The sequence below is a fragment of the Hypomesus transpacificus genome, unplaced genomic scaffold (assembly GCF_021917145.1).
Source record: "Hypomesus transpacificus isolate Combined female unplaced genomic scaffold, fHypTra1 scaffold_263, whole genome shotgun sequence".
Classification (NCBI taxonomy): Eukaryota; Metazoa; Chordata; class Actinopteri; order Osmeriformes; family Osmeridae; genus Hypomesus; species Hypomesus transpacificus.
This window is the reverse complement of record NW_025813790.1, coordinates 95,312-112,151: the sequence shown is the minus strand read 5'-3', so window position 1 is coordinate 112,151 and position 16,840 is coordinate 95,312. Positions and strand designations below refer to the sequence as shown.

The following is a 16,840-nucleotide window of genomic DNA, read 5'->3' as shown; positions in this document are numbered from 1 at the left end:
GAAATTGAGAGCTACTTCATAGGTACTGAGTCATACGAGGGGCTACCAGTTTGATACTCTTCTAAAATAACAAATTTGCTCAGTTTACCTTTAGTTATATTTTATTATTAATGATACGCATCTATTAAGACACTGATCATGTTAATGATTTATCACAATAACTATCAACAATGACTTAACAAGGGGGGAAACAGATAATATCAATATTCAACATTTTATATCTATTAATTTCAGCAATTGTTTAAATTTTCAGATAATCACTTCTACATTCTGCAAAGCAGCACAAACGAAAATAACTGCAGCACAAACGATTGAGACTATTTTGACAATGTTTTGCATTGGGTGTGTAAGCCTATGGTTGGGTGGAGGGCCAACTTCAATCAGGTATAATACTGCCCGTAGCGCGCTACAGTACCCAATGGGTAGTTAAGATGGTAGTTTTTGTGACAGGGGAAGTGTCTCTCCACATTGTGCCCCTTTGCGGTGTCCACATTCGCCCCAAAAATGAGACATAGGCAGCTTTCTTTCACAGTAGTAAAAATAACTCTTCTGTGCACTTGTCACTCACACGCTGTGTTTCCATACCAGATACCCTACCCATACCAGCTACCCCTCCACCCATACCAGTTACCCCTCCACCCATACCAGCTACCCCTCTACCCATACCAGCTACCCCTCCACCCATACCAGTTACCCCTCCACCCATACCAGCTACCCCTCCACCCATACCAGCTACCCCTCTACCCATACCAGCTACCCCTCCATCCATACCAGCTACCCTTCTACCCATACCAGCTACCCCTCTACCCATACCAGCTACCCCTCTACCCATACCAGCTACCCCTCTACCCATACCCAGCTTTTCTTTACCCAACCCATAACCAGCTACCCTTCTACCCTACCAAGCTACCCCCAACCCTACCTATACCCATACCAGCTACCCCCCACCCTACCCTGCCACGTTGGCTGAAACCGACATCCACTAATTAAATGTCCTCCTCTCTTCCTCTTCCTCCCCCCGTTATGTTTGCTTACCGCTTCTCCAGTTCCAGCCTGTGTTCTTCACAGGAAAACCAAAAATCATCACTGTGGACAGGGTCATCCCTTGACACAACAGTGGCCCCTAATGTCTGGGGATACAGCTACACTAAAACCCTTCTTGGCTTCACGGACATGGATAACTTTATGCAGAGTCATTCATTAATAATACCAACATGAACTACTATGATAATTACCATCATTAATAATGATGGAGTTCTATGCTGTTCTGAGGACAGCCTCTGTGGTGAATGTTCGATTCCTGTTCTGGGGCAGGGTTGGGGGAGGTGGGGGTTGATGTATGCACCGGAGCTGAAGTCACACCTACCCATGCGCTCATAGACCTCTCTGCCTGCTCTTCTAATGATCTGAATTGAATTGAATTGATGTTTATTGGCCATGAAAGTTTGCACAGACACGGAATTTGATTTGGCAGGAGAGCCTACCTAGGCAGCCATCAAAGGCGCCCACCAGAAAGATTACAGCAAAGCATAACATGAGGAGAGAGGAGGAGAGAAAAAGGCAACCCCCATACAGTGCTCCTAGAGGAGTACAGTATGGGAACAGGCAAAAACCTCAGCACATAAGCCCACAAACATTAACAACACAACATTACAAACACTTGCAATGGGAAAGGGCGGTGGGGTAGACCAGCAGCATCTGGACCTGCGACCGTAATAGGCGCTGGACACAGACCCGCCAGCCACCCAGGGAAAAGCAATCGAAGGCGTTGGATGGGGGTGGGGGGGTGGTGGTATCTGTAGTAGGTGAAAGTTAGTGTGTGAGTAGGTCTGGGTTGGCGCCCTCGACCTAGGCCACAATCAGTCCGAGTCTCTCTATGCAGATAGTGTTGGCAAGGAGACGTCCTTGGTCATGACCCGGGTAGAGACCAAGCCACAGATGTTGATGGTGGGGGAGTGGGAAGGGAAGAGCAAGATAGTCTCTCTTCATCTACACTAACGATCCACACGGGCATTCTGGACCTAAATAGTTAATGTTCTGGAGAGTCAAGAGCTACTGAACTTCCACCCCCGTTACTAGAACACATCTAGTATCGCCTCTGCAGATCATCTACTATTTAGGTCGGGCTGCCACAGTTGGGACTCTCCCGGGAACAGACAATACTGTCCAAAACCAATTTTGGGCAGTCACGCCTGATCATCTAGACAGCCACCACAGGTGAGGAGGAGGAGGAAGAAGAGGAGGAGGAAAAGGAGGAGGAGGAGGCGCAGGAGGGAAAGGGAAAGGAGGAGGGTTGACAGATCTCCTCGGAAACATCTCCATTAAGGCGGCATCAGATGGCTCACACTTAACAATGTGGCGATACTTGACTTGGGGAGGAAGAACGCCTCCCATGATAAAACGGGCCATTGTTCGTTAAAGAAGCACCGTGTCCAGCTATGGGCTGGGCCCCCCAGTCAGCAGGAACAAGGAGAAAACATCTGTTGTGGGAGGGGGAGAGAAGAGAGGGAAGGGGGAGGAGCATCTGAACCAGTAGAACAGGATCCGGGATCCCTAAACGCATTCGCTGATTGCAAGGGAAGGAGGGCGGCTCTGGAGGATCTCTCTTATCTGAGGTAGACTCTAGACTATCTTAGCTGTCAGCCTCTTGGCTGGGGGGTGGGCGTTAGGGAGCGGCCTGTCTGGTTATTCCCGGGAAGGAAGGGCTCTGATAAGACCCGACGTCACCTCCCGAGTGAGCACATGAAAGACGCTGCTCTACCTGGAGATCTGATGGGCCGCCCGGATAAAGTGAGGCGGCGGCATTGCGCAACCGCCGCCTCATCCCCGACCTAACCCACCAGGGTGTGGATTGCAGCATGGTGCTCCTCAGCTCACCTCACCTCCCTCCTTCCACGCTGGCCTAACATGAGCAGGGGTTCTTCATGTTTTTGGAGAGGTTGCCCAGTATTCACTCAAGACTTCCAGAGCATGGCTTCTCACACATGCTCATGCCCTCGCAGTCTCTTCCTCGGATATAGCCTGAGCCTTCACGGGCGACACCCGCCAATGGCTGGCTTCACAGGCCACCAGAAGCAGTCCCAGAGTCCCTCGACACCGCCGGACAGGCCTGGGTCTGAGGCGGAGCAGTCCGCAGCATTCCGAGATTCTGGAGCCCGGAGCATTCCGGGCTCCAGAATCTCAAATAAATCAATGAAGGGAGAGAAGAAGAAAGAAAAAAAGGGAGAGAGATAAAGGAGAGAAAACTCCCCCCTCAGCTGCACTTTCTTTTCCTTTCCTTTCATTCCTCTCTCTCCTCGTTTGCTCTCCCCCAATTGCTCCATTTTGCCGCTCGCCGCCCCCCCCCCCCCCCCCGCCCCCCCACCCCCCCTCTCCTTCTTAAGTCCCCCTGGGCTCCTTTCTTCTCTCGGTTAAATAGGGGGCCGAGCTGTGAAGTCTGATAATGGTCATTTTGCCTCCCATTGAACTCTGGGTAATTCTGCTCCAGGAACGACTCACTCGGAGCCACATGACACAAGGAGCTTCCCAGTGACCATGGCAACCGGCTCAGTGGGATCCCCGCGAAGCAGTGATTTAGGGCTCCGCAGACAAACACCCACCCCCCCCCCCCCCCTCCCACACACACACACACAAAAAACTGTTAAATTGCTGCACTAGTCCACACTTGACCGGTGGGGATCTCATTCTATTATGACTGTAACTGTTAGCTGCTCGTGGCATTCTCTAATCCCTGCTCTCCTCTCTGTCCCCCCCCCCACACATTCCCTGTGGTGTGGGGGGTTTGAGCTGTCAGGACCTGCTTGGTCGTCGGTCTGCCTACGCTGAACCAGGTCGTCACCCGGAATCCAGTCTCCATGACGGCCAACAGCGAGTTTCCCAGTCCCATCCAACGTCTATAAAGCCGAACAATGGATTTTGGTGTTTCAAAACCCATTGACACTGTATGACTATGTTTAGCTTGTGTTCTGCTCCTCTCTCTTACCAACCGTCTCTGGAGGAGGGGATCCCTCTCTGAATTGCTCCTCCCAAGGTTTCTTCCATTTTTTCTCCCGGTGGGAGTTTTTCTGGGAGTTTTTCCTTGTCTTCCTTGAGGGTTTAGGTTGGTTGAGGGGCAGTTCTCTGGGCGCATGTGAAGCCCTCTGTGACATGTTTGCGTGTAAAAAGGGCTATACAAATAAATTTGATTTGATTTGAAAACACCCTGAAAAAAGTTGTCCAATGGGGAAAGGCCCTAGCCGGCGAAGAGGGGGGAGGAACAGCAGCAGAGATACTATCGGCAAGTTGAGGTGTACACAAACATGAAAGGAGCACCCAAGAGGCCCCTGGGAAATCCACACTTCACAGGCTTTGTTCTTGGTCTCTGCTTCGCTCTCCTTGGTCTCCCCCCCCCCCCACCACCACCTCCTCCCCTCTTCTCTATCCCTTTATTCTCTGTCTCTCTCTCTGTCGTCATGGTGGGGGGACAGTTTACTGTGATGTGACTGTGCAGAGGAAGAGGGGAATCGTCAGTGTGAGAACTCATTGAAAAACATCACAATCATTCGTGCGGCACGCTAACACGATCAATGCCTCGTATTTCTTGAGAAGGACTTACAGAAGCTACCACAAGGCCCTGCCGACCGATAACCGAGGCCGCCGCTTCAGTGGAGCAACAGCTGTCAAACCGAACCGAACATCTTCGATACGGCGACGTCATAAACAAGTTCACAGACGTCCCTAGAAGTCAGCCAACCAAACCCAAAAGAGAAAAGATACATAGAAAAAACTCCCGATGATAAACTCGACCAGAGTTCTACCAGGGAGACATCCCTCACAGAGTGCCTGCTTGTGGGCTGTACTGTGGCGAACGCTCCCCCTCTCACTCCAACGCCGAGGAGAACGCGCTTGAGAAAAACACCGGCGACGAATGCTCTATCGACGTTCTCCTCTCTGAAGCACTAATCTAGCCTCTCTAGATAAATCAATACCTCAATACCCGTTAAGCCCTTCCGACACAATTCGGCTCGTACAAAACAGTCAAAGAGAGAGAGATAGAGAGGAGTGGAAAGGAACACACGTCGAACCTTTCAGCCAACAACAAAACATTATTTCACTACTCGCCAAGGCAATCGTAAAAGTGGCTGCCAGTCTATCTAGGTTCGTCTGTGGTCGGAATGAACCGATTTAAGTACAACGCTACCTGTTACAGAGCTAGCAGTCCAATCTGAGAGCAGGTACCTGGCATGCAGTAGCACCGGGCATGGCATCACCGCTGGCAAACACCTTGCCCAGGAGCTGCCAGTTTGTGTGTGTGTGTGTGTGTGTGTGTATGTGTATGCATGTACAGTCTGAGTGAATGTGTGTGAGTGTGTTTGTACAGTCGCTCTCTCTCACTCGCTCTCTCATATTGACCTCTCCCTGCCCCTTGGCCCACTCCCCCTTGCCCCTCTCTTCCTCGCACCCATACATCCACCCCTCCCCTCCCTCCCTCCCTCCGGCCCTGGCAGACATGCCAGACAGGGTTAGGATCCAGAAGCCACTTAGCACTGAGAAGTTGCAGCTGTTGGCTGAGCGTCACTGGCGGGCAGTGCCAGAAGACCACAGATGCGGGCACAGAGGCAGGCACAGAGTGGGAAACAGAGTCAGGCACAGAGGGGGGAACAGAGTCAGGCACAGAGGGGGGAACAGAGGCAGGCACAGGGAGGAGAACAGAGGCAGGCACAGAAGGGGGAACAGAGGCAGGCACAGGGAGGAGAACAGAGACAGGCACAGAGGGGGGAACAGAGGCAGGCACAGAGGGGGGAACAGAGGCAGGCACAGAGGGGGGAACAGAGGCAGGCCAAAGGGGAGGAGACGTTGGATATGGTCTGCTCCACCACTGGTGAGTATGCTGGGTCTGTGTGGGCACAGTAGTGTGTGTGTGTGTGTGTGTGTGTGCAAGGTGAAGCCTGCCAGGGGTTATGGAGCGCCCAGGGTATGGGGTTGTCATAGTAACACGAGACAGAAACAAACCTAGGGAGAGCTACTGCAACCTGCTCCAGCAACCACACCTCAGCAAAAACAACAATCCCACAACATCCATGGGCGACAACAAACAAAGCTTTGAGTCGTCTCTCTAACTGATCATCCACACCGACAGCTCCTGCAGTAAGTGTTATTTCATTACCCGGGAACCTTCCAATTTGCTCCTCGTTTCCCCTTCTCCCAGGGGACGTCCTCTCCAAGTGGCGCACTGAGGGAGTTCTGAGGTCAGAGGTCAACAGGCCCGCGGCGCCCACAGGAACCAGGCAGGAAGAGGCGGAAACAACTGTGTACATATCGGTGACAGGCCGGCACTCTGTTCAGCACTCCCGAAAAGAGAAGTACCTCGACCGACTACCCCTTCAAACTCCTCCACCTCTCTTCATCTTTCTATTCTGCTGGCTTTATTTCTTTCTTCTGGGATGGCGAGAGTTCCAAAAGGCACGTTCTACTTCGACTACAGTTTTGCCGACTTGCCGTTTTGATTTTATTCGGCTTCGATGAAGGCTAATTGTACATGTGTGTGTGCATGACTGTGGGTGTGTGTCTGCGCATTGCAAACGAGTGTGTGTGCGCAAGACAGAGGAAGGCCAGACTGTGGTAGGTGCACCACAGGGCAGGGTGGAAGGGCAGGGACAGATGGGGGGGGGGGGGCTGGGCTGACCGTGGAGGTCCCTGCCCCGCTAGCATGGTTGGCAGGGCCGCGGTGGGTCCGGAGGGCAGTCTGTCCTGGCCGTGTCTGGGAAACACATACCACCAGCTGTGCCCATCGCCCTGGCGGGGGGGCCGTCTAGATGCAACAATGGGGGCATCCCCCACCACCTCCCCACTCACCCAACTCACACCCCCCCCCCCCTCTCTAATTACAGTCTTGGCGCAAAACCCAGGAAGATGGCCTCCTTGTTTTGGCTGGTCGCGGCTTCTAATGAGGTGACCGACCAGGCAGTCTAGATCACTTTCACAACACCACCACCACCGCTGCTGCTGGGGCAGGCCAGACAAAAAACACCCACCAAAATGGCCGACTCTTCAGGAGAAGCCGAATGACCCAAAATAACATCCGATAGCCGGACGCTTGTTTTTGGAGGAACTATGGTGAGGGAGGAATGAAGGGATGGAGGGAGGAGGGAGGGATTCAATACCCTCACCCTGGGGAGGTGGAGAAGCCAAAACCAAACAAAGCCATCGCTGTGTGAACTGTTCGCTCGACAACCACAGATAGATAACCTTAACAACGCTTAAATGAGGTCAAAAGAGATAGGGAGAGAGTGCAACCGACAGAGAGAGACCTACACAGAGACCAACAGAGAAAGCGTCGTACCTTCCCCAGGACAGTGAGACAGCTGGGGTCTAGCTCCGGCTGCTCCAGCTTTACCACTCCCACCCAGCCGTACTCGTACAGGTCCTCCTCATCGTTGTTGTTGCACAGCCCCAGAGGGTGCATCTGGAGAGAGCAGAGACAGGGGTTAGCACACCTGAGGGCTAGCTAAACAGAGTTGGAATACATGAGCACTATCTAAAACGGAGTTAGGCTACCTGAGGACTAGCTAAATAGTTAGCATACCAGTGGATTAGCTAAACAGAATTAGCATACTTGAGGATTAGCTAAACAGAATTAGCACACCTGAGGACTAGCTAAACAGAATTAGCATACCTGAGGAATAGCTAAATAGGGGCAGCATACAGCATACACACAAACGTCAGTTCACAGAGAGGGGTTTGTGACCATGCAGAGCAAGATCAGATTTGATTAACAAAGTAAAAGTTCACACAGTTGGACAATTATACATGTTATACATATTCGAATACTTCATAGAAAGTAACAGGGTCACTTTGACATCAAAACCCATTGTAAAGTCGCCACGTCGCAGGCACAGAGGCAGAGTCACAGCGAGGCCACATGTACCAGTTGAGATCGAGTCAGAACACCATCTACGTGCCACCTAACATGAAAACATGAAAAGGCCTTGCATCAGAAGGGGTGGGGAGGGGGGGGGGCGCCTTCAGATCTGCCCCTCAGAGGGGTGAAACACCAGCTCAGGAACATGGAGCTAATCTCTATTCCACACCCCCCACCCCCCCAACACACACCCGCTCCTAGCGGCACCAGATAATCCACTTGTCACCTATTTTCCATCATAAATCATAAGAGCATTCCCACATTAGATCAAATAAGAGGAGGCTTAGCGGAGTTGACTCACGTACAGCACAGTACAATACAGTATTGTGGGCCTCGCTAGTCTAGTCTGGTCCTCCTCATTAAAAGGCTGACATCTTTTCATAACTGGGGGCGGGATGGGTGGAATGAAAATATCTGATAGGCTTCAGGTGGAATGACCGTGTGGACCATAAAACGGATGGTCATTCAGGTGAGCCTTCTTCTAAACGATTAGACTTTCACTTCACAGTCCGTTAAATGGATTGTTGGTTCCGCCTGTCCAGTATGCCGGCTGTCTCTACGCCTTAAAGGGATTGTGAGATCAGCCCGTTGCAAGTCTCCAGTCCTTAAAGGGATTTCCATTGAGCCACATGCCATTTGAGGTTGGAGCATCTACAACATCCGGAAGATCAGGAGATACCTGTCTGAGCACTCCACCCAGCTGCTTGTCCAAGCACTTGTCCTCTCCAAGTTGGACTACTGCAACTCGCTGCTCGCCGGTCTCCCATCATGCGCAACCCGCCCTCTTCAGAGAATTCAGAACGCAGCGGACCGTCTGGTCTACAATCTACCCAGACGCTCCCACGTTACCCCGCTCCTCATCTCCCTCCACTGGCTACCCATAACGGCCCGCATCAGATTCAAGACCCTGGTACTGACCTTCCGAGCAGTGAATGGAACTGCGCCCGACTACATCAAGTCTCTCCTGCAGCCTTACACCCCCACCCGCCACCTACGGTCTTCTTCAGACAACCGCCTGGTGGTCCCACCTCTCAAGACCGCCCGGTCCCAGCACAAGCTCTTCTCCTGCCTGGCACCCCAGTGGTGGAATCAACTCCCCACCTCCATCAGAGACACGGACTGTCTCTCCACCTTCAAGAGAAGGCTCAAGACGCACTTGTTCCGGGAGTACAATGGTACTTAGGAATGGTTTGCTGAATCCAATGCTAGTTTCCTCAAGGTTCACAATGACTCTTGCTTAGACTGTTGCTCTTGTTGGTTAGTGGTAGCTGATTTAAACTGTTGTATTCTTCTTTTTTAGTTAATCCTATTTTTATGGCTTTCCTACAGGTACACCTGCACTTAGAGATCAATGTTGTGTAATTTTAACTTGTTTAACTACATGCTCTTATGGTCTCTTCCCTTTAGCACTATTTTTTGGTTGTTCACAATATGTACTTCTTGTCTTTGACTACCCGCAATGCTGTGGGGCTATCTTGTTGTTATTATCAGTGACCTATGCACTTTGTGAAGCTCTCTCTTGGAAGTCGCTTTGGACAAAAGCGTCTGCTAAATGAATAAATGTAAATGTAATCATTGCACGTTCTAAGTGTGTTGATTTGTATTGCTGAGGTGGTGTCCTCTTCTAACATTTACATTTATGCATTTAGCAGACGCTTTCGATCCAAAGCGACTTCCAAGAGAGAGCTTTACAAAAGAGCATGGGTCACTGATCATAACAACGAGGTAGTCCCAAACATTGCAAGCAGCCAAAACATGAAGCATACATTGTGAAAAAGTTAAGGACACTAAAGGAAGTAAAAAGAGAGAGACAGAGAGAGAGAGAGACAGAGAGAGACAGAGAGAGAGACAGAGAGAGAGACAGAGAGACAGAGAGAGAGAGACAGAGATAGCACAAGACAACTTGTGCTCCTCGGCCCTCTGGCCTCCAATCTCCCAGCTCTGCATCACTGGGTGTCCAGCTCCAGGCTATGCCAATTGCCCCCTGATAGACTTCTCCCTCCAACGACCTCTAATCCCCAGATTCCAGCACCCCAGCAAGCAGGTCCACATGATCCGCAGCACAATGTAGGACAACCTCCGCAACACCAGGGGGGAGCCAGAAGGATGGGATGGGGGGGTGGGGGACTTCTGGGAGAAGGGGTTTTGGGGAGGGGCGCTGGTTTGTAGTCAAAGCAGAGGAATGTTAGTGTTCTGCTGGTGTGTGTGTGTACAATCAGCCCTGTCTCCCTGTGCCTGCAGCGTGTACTGTAAGGTGAGGATCTCGCCCTCCTGTTCTTCTCTCTGGTGGCGGCCATTTTGGAATCAACCACCAGACAACCACTGAGGTTGGAGCGGGAGGTGGCCTCCCACTGAGAGACATTCTTGACCAATTAGGGAAGACCAGGAAGTGCAAGCGGTGTGTTCCAGCGGTGTGACCCTGGTAAACCCCCGCCCCCCAGGCCAGCGCCAGCAGTTCCCGTCACGATGACAACACTGGTCCATTCCGCTGCAGGGTTCCTTCCTCCAGACGAGGCTGCAGACTCAGACCCTCTGGGCCTCCACTGCCAGGCTCCAGAGGTTGCTCGTTTTTAGGCCTGGGAGAGGTCAATGGGATGGATACACATGGAGGGAAAGGTTTGGGCCAGCCCTGCCCCCATGACTCGACGCCCCTCCCACCAAACCCTACCCCACCCCACTCTCTCACACACACATTTCTGTGTTTCACAGGGGTATCTCCTTACGCAGACCAGGTTCTCTATGCGATCATGGAGGGGGGATCTCTACTCCTCTCGTCTCTCAGGTGGCGCCTTTCTACTGCCTGGTAGCGGCTCGACTACCAGGGCAGACCTGGTACTTTCCTTGGAACCCCTCAGTCCAGGTTCCAAGCCTAGCTGAGGCCTTACTACCGATGGGCCTGAGAAGAGCGCGGTATGGGACATGCTCCACAAACGCACCATTTTCAAATAGCCGAGCTACTTCAGCAGCCTAGAATAGTGGACGCAAGTTTTTCATTCACCAGACAACTTGATTGAGTGGCGACACGAAAAACCATGGCGTGGTCAAATGAGGATGTGTTGCTGACGAGAGGACCCAGCGAGAGCGGTGCGTGTTGCGTTGAAGACGACATCGCAGCAGTTTTGTGCGCTGTGACAACCAGCTGTCTCGAGGGAAAACAAAGGGGCCTGGTTTCTGGTAAAAGCTAGTCGAAGTGATCCGGTACCATGAGGTGGAGAAGCCTCCATCAGCCTAGCACCTCCAACAGCAAAAACTCAAAACAAACTTCTGGAAACTTTCTAGTCACTCCACTCACACACTTTATCCCTGCCTCCCTCCCTCAAAATCTAAATGCTAGTCACACCATCCAAACTATTCTTCCCCACCCTCCAAACCTCTCTGCCCCCCCCCCCCCTTCCGCGTCTTCCTCCCCCTGTCTCCTGCAACTCCTACCACCCTCTACATGGAGAAGACACCAGCCTTCTTCCTCCGATCTCTGATCCTCCGATCTGTGCTGCGGGTTATTTCACAAGAGCAATGAACTCCAGGATCTCAAATTCCTCATCAAGAGATTATGCTCAAATTTGAGAAATAGAAAGTGATTCCAAAAAGATCCAAAGTATTCAGAGATATAAAAAAAAGTCTTAGTATCATCATTTTATAGGGAACCCAATAAAGTCCTCCCAGTATACTTGTAAACAAAACTTTTTATGAACCTCACTTTTTAGGTTGGGATGAATCTAAATTAAAATGTATAGTTTCACAGAATTAAAGGGGGGTAAATAGCCAACTAGCCTCATTGCCCCTCCACCCCAACCGCCACACTTTAACACTGAGCTGCAATCCCACCCCCATCCTATGGAGGGAGCAATCCAGATTTCCTGGAACAACAAACCGTTCTGCCAGGAAGATGTGTGTGTGTGTGTGGGGGGAGGGGGGGGTCGGAGGTCTGGAAAAGGGGAGGGGGGGGGGGGGGTCAGTATTTGAACCAAGCTCCAGATGGGGCCCCTAGATGAGGGGCCCCCACGTCCAGGGGCCCCTCTGAGGTCTTGAGCCCCAACAGCAGCAGTTCCTCTGTGAGCAGCTTTTCAGACAGGCAGCCCAGAGCCTTTTCAAACAAGCCCTGCTCAGAGCTATGTGGCAGTATGTATGGCACGCCAGGCACTAACACACACACACACACACACACAGACCAGCTGCAATGGGAGCTTTGATGATCTTCAGAACCCACCCCCACCCCCATTCCTTCCAAAAGATCTCAGAGAAGAGGTTCACCACGTACAAATAGCGAGGCAACTAATATTTAAACTATTGAACGAGGCAGAGCAAGTGTAGAACTAAAGGTGCTCAAAAAGGGGGTGATAAATCTTCCGTCCTCATCAACAAGTTGTAGACGCGGGCTGACGGCTAATCCATTTCACTCCATTACTAATTTGCCAGAATTAACAGTCAATGTTTGACATGAGAAACGCGGATAACAACTTCCAAGCGCGGGCGAGAGAGAGAGAGAGATCCCCCCTCCATAGCACACACACACACACCTTCCACCCACATGCGACCCTGTAGAACAGAACAACACCACTGGCCTGCTCTCTGTGGACAGATTCCTGTACATGTATTCTCCATCACCAGTCTAGCTGGTCCATCTCAGCTCCAGGGAACAGAAGCCCAGATCCACAGAGAGATCCACAGAGTGAGCAGTAACCACAGTAACCATGGGAGACAATCTGCCCGCCAATCCATAAACAAGGAGGAAATATCAGAAAGGTAATCTCTCCCTAGCTCTTCATTCTCTCTACCCCTCCTTTCCTTCCCCCTCTCCCCCCCACCCCTTCTTCCTTCCCTCCACCACTCCCTTCTCCTCCTTTCTTCCCCCATCCCCTCTACCCTCTCTCCACCTCTATGCTCCTTCACTATTTCCCCCTCCTTTCCTTCCCTCTCTCCACCCATGCCCTCTCCTTCTCTCTCAGCAGTGGGAATAACTTCAAAGTGCACGAGTAGCCTTGAGGAGGGAAAGAGAGAGAGTGCGAGCAAGAGAGAGAGAAAGAGAGAGAGAGAGGGAGAGACAGTGCAAGCAAGAGAGAAAGAGAGCAAGAGAGGGAGCAGAGATGGAGTTACAGGAGAACAGCAGGAAGGTCTCTCCAGGTGGGGCAGCAGGTAACAGGATCTCCAACAGAGATCCCAGAGCTTCTCTTTTCACAGACTTCCTCTCTTTTGTTCTATTACCCCACAGAGCACAGAGACCAAGGAACAAGTTAGCCAGCATTGAATTACCCAGCACAACCTACCTTAGCCTCGCTTAGCTTATTTTAGCCTAGCCTAGCAGGCTTTAGTTTAGCATAGCCAAGCTTATTTTAGCATTGTCTAGTTAGTTTAGACGTACTTTGCTGATTTTAGCCTAGTCTAGCCAACGTTATTGAAGCATAGCAAGCGTAGCCTACACACTTTTTCCAAGTAACTATTTTTAAATGGTGTGAAAAAGGACAATTGGGTAGGTAACAATATGTGAAAGTTGAGATTAGGATGAGCAAGATTTTTTGATCAGTCCATCTTCAAGGTGCACAGTGGTATGTTGTCAGGTAGACTTCGACACCAAAGTCACTTGGTTTCCACAAGTGAGCAGGTGAAGTCAACCCACTCCTACCAAGATTCTCCATGAACGCTACCAAAAGCCCACCTCGCACCCGGCCACCACCTAAACCCGGAGCTCTACTTCTGCCATCATCGCTGGAGCCAGGGAACACCTCCCTCCCCCCACCCTTAAAATCACCTAGTTGCTTTATCTTCATAGCAACGGATAGCAAACAAGAGCAGTGTTGTGTTTCACAGTTAGAGGCACAGCCAGGGACACTCTATATGATGTAAATACCCAGATATGTAACACAAAGCCCCAGAGACGACAGCCCTCGCACCACACCGGAGGCCCATTCTGTGACTCTTAGCTCCTGTAAAACAAACACAATTGTGTGTGTGTGTGTACACACGAGTGTAGGAGTGTTTTGAGGTAGTGTGTGCTGCTTTTGTGTGTGCTAAAGTGCATGTCTGCAGGTGACAGTGTGTCTGTAAGCTTGAGCATGCAAGAGTTAGCTGTTTTTTGTGCGTCTCTAACAATGATCAGGGTGCATAAATGATTCGACAAGCTGCTGGAACACAGAGATCCACATTCATTATTAACACACTTCAAGGCGTCTCTAAGAAAGAAAAAAAATTGGGACTCGCTAATTCAATAGCACACACAAACGCATGCTAAATCTAGAAGCTTCTCCCTGTCCCCACAGCACCGATGCCAATGCATGGGACCGAGTCAGCACATCCACCATCCAGAGACGGGTTAACAGGTCATACTCTCTCATAAAGCGATACTCCCTCTCCCTTCTCGAAATCATCTCTACCTCCACGCCCAAGACAGACCAACAAATGGGTCTCACGCCACCTAAACATCAGATCAACATCTGACACCATATCCTCCAGCTGAAACAGAGAGGCTGATGTCATATAAAGGACATGGTTGGTATTTGTGTCTCCATCCACAATATCTGACCGTTTCCTCCTCTGGGGACAATCACCGAGGAGAAGCAGGCTGACTATCACCAGTAACGGACTGGGCGAACTAATCACCTGTACCTGACAAGGGTTTCCTGAGAAGGCAGACAAGATCCCAATGGAGACATCTTGTCCACTTTCAGTGGAGTTCCCGGCTCTCCCTTCTGGTCAGAGGCACAGACATCCCCAAATCACAACCAAAAAGAAAAAAGGTTTACAAGCCTAATTCACTACCATGGCAATAACAATCACTTAATTATGCTGCGGTAGTATTGCTGTTGTTTGATGTGCTTTGAATGTGTTTAACGTGTCCTGTGTTGTCCCACAAATGTCCTTGTGGAGGAAGTGGTCAAAGTCTTTCGCATGCTCCCCCTACAAATATGTCATTTGGATCGAATAAGTCCACTCGGTTATTTGGGGTCCAACACTACACGACAACGCAGACGATTTCAGCTGTGGAGTACGCGGAAAGTTCACTCGGCAAACAGCTGGGTCATGTGAGCTCTCCCCCCCCACCCCCCCACCCCAACTGTGTAACACGGGGACCCGCAAAGCCCCGCGACCCCCCCTGGTGAAAACGACAGAGTCTCTTTAGGAGGGTATCTGGTGAGCCCCGTGAGCCCCGTGAGCCCCCCCCCCCCACCCCCTTCGTCCTCGCGGCCCCCTCCATGGGTCCTTCAGATCCCGGAGAGGAGAGCGTTCTCTTGAAGTCCACGGTGGGGCTCCAAAAAGGGGGGGGAGCGAGGGACGGATTGCAGTCATCAACACCTCGTCTCCGAGCAGGCTTTGATGTGGCGTTCTCTCTTTGAAGACCCCGCCGGGCCAGGAATCTTGGAAAGCCCCCAGAGTTGTGGTATGCAGTGTGAGCTGTCCCCGGACCACTGGAATGGGATTAGAGCACAGACCCCCCCCCCCCCCCCGCCCCCCCCTCTATCTCCCCCCCACTTCCTGATCTCTCTCTCCGGCCCTGCGAAGAGGACAACATGGCTGTGCAGGCTCATGATCATGAGAGGGAGGGAGGAGGAGAGGAGAGGAGGGAGGGAGATGGAAGGAGGCGGATGTGTCTCGTTGGACGGACTTCGGCATTCTTGCGGGGGGCTGGTCAGAGAGATCAGGTGGAACGGCTTCCATCGTCCCTCCTTTCACCCTCCACCTCCCTCTCTCCCTCTCTCCTTCTCTCCCTCTCTCTCTCTCTCTCTCCTGATGGACACCTGGGAGTTTGCGGCCGCCGCTATCCGACATCCGACGCTCCATCCGACCGTCCACGTTTCCAAACCGGGATCGGGACATGAGAGAGGAGAGGGGACTGACGCACGCCGCTCAGCCCTTTATCCAATACCACTCGTCCATTGTGAGCTGAGAGATGGCTGAGCCCCTCAGAAGAAGAAGAAAAACCACCTGCTGCACATGTAAAACATCCTTCCCGACATCAAAGTCTCTCGATAAATTAGTCAGTCACAAAGCCGCTTTTGATTCCTGGCTAGCAGTGCCCGCATGCGCGCGCGTGTGCATGAGTGAAAAAGAGAAACAGAGTGTATTAATGCCCAGTATACATAGTGTGTGTGTGTGTTCCAGACAGCTGTCTGGGAGTGCTGGGCATGACTGAATCCAGTGGGTCTCAAAGGAGAAGCACATGGGCTCTCTTTAAAGGTTAATCTTATACTGTCCACACACACACACACACCTCTGCATCACCCCAGCCTAGCACAGTCTGGTGGGTGACCTTCTGCAGAACAACTGCAAAAACACAAGCATGGCAGCCATGCATTCCTCCAGTCTGACACAGGAGCTGGGCTCTATATGACATATTGAGCCCATGGGGCTATGTCATGCTAGATTAGGCTACATACATGGGTTTGAGATGGGGCTAGGCTACATGATGGCATGGGGCTAGGCTAAGCTACACACATGGGTCTGAGAAGGAGCTAGGCTAGGCTACGTACATAGATGCATGAGGAGGAGAAGGGGAGGCGAAGAGGAGGGTGAGGAGGAGGCCGCCTGCAATAACGCTCTCCTCAGGTTACCTCCCCGTTGTTTTCTTTAGGAAACACTAACTGGTGCTCGTGCTACACCACAGGAAGTGCTCGCCTACATCACTTCCCAGTCGGATGGGATAAGGTCACAGCGTACTCAGGGGAGGAAAGAGAAAGCCTGGGTTGAGAGGGGGAGAGGGAGAGAGGGGGAGAAAGAGATGTAGAGAGAAGGAGAGAGTCCACATGTGGAACTCATTTAATTTCACCAGCCATTAACCTCGAGAGTTTCAAATTTGAGGGACATGTTTGAAAACATGAAGCGGATTGGCGAGAGGGATTGTTAATATCACGTTTCCCTGTGAAAACTGTCTAAACCACCCCATTAAGTATCACTCTCTCACACACACACACACACACACACACACACACACACACACACACAGTTCGA

General features: G+C 51.4%; 1 protein-coding gene across 2 annotated transcripts in view; it reads right to left on the bottom strand.

Annotated features, from left to right (window-relative positions):
• znrf3 (zinc and ring finger 3) overlaps nt 1-16,840 on the bottom strand; it is a 51,078-nt gene that overhangs the window by 16,836 nt on the left and 17,402 nt on the right. For both annotated transcript variants that reach the window (XM_047014612.1, XM_047014613.1), the window contains exon 2: nt 7,322-7,444. In XM_047014612.1, the coding sequence (XP_046870568.1) occupies nt 7,322-7,444 (123 nt within the window). The remainder of the gene's footprint in view (nt 1-7,321; nt 7,445-16,840) is intronic.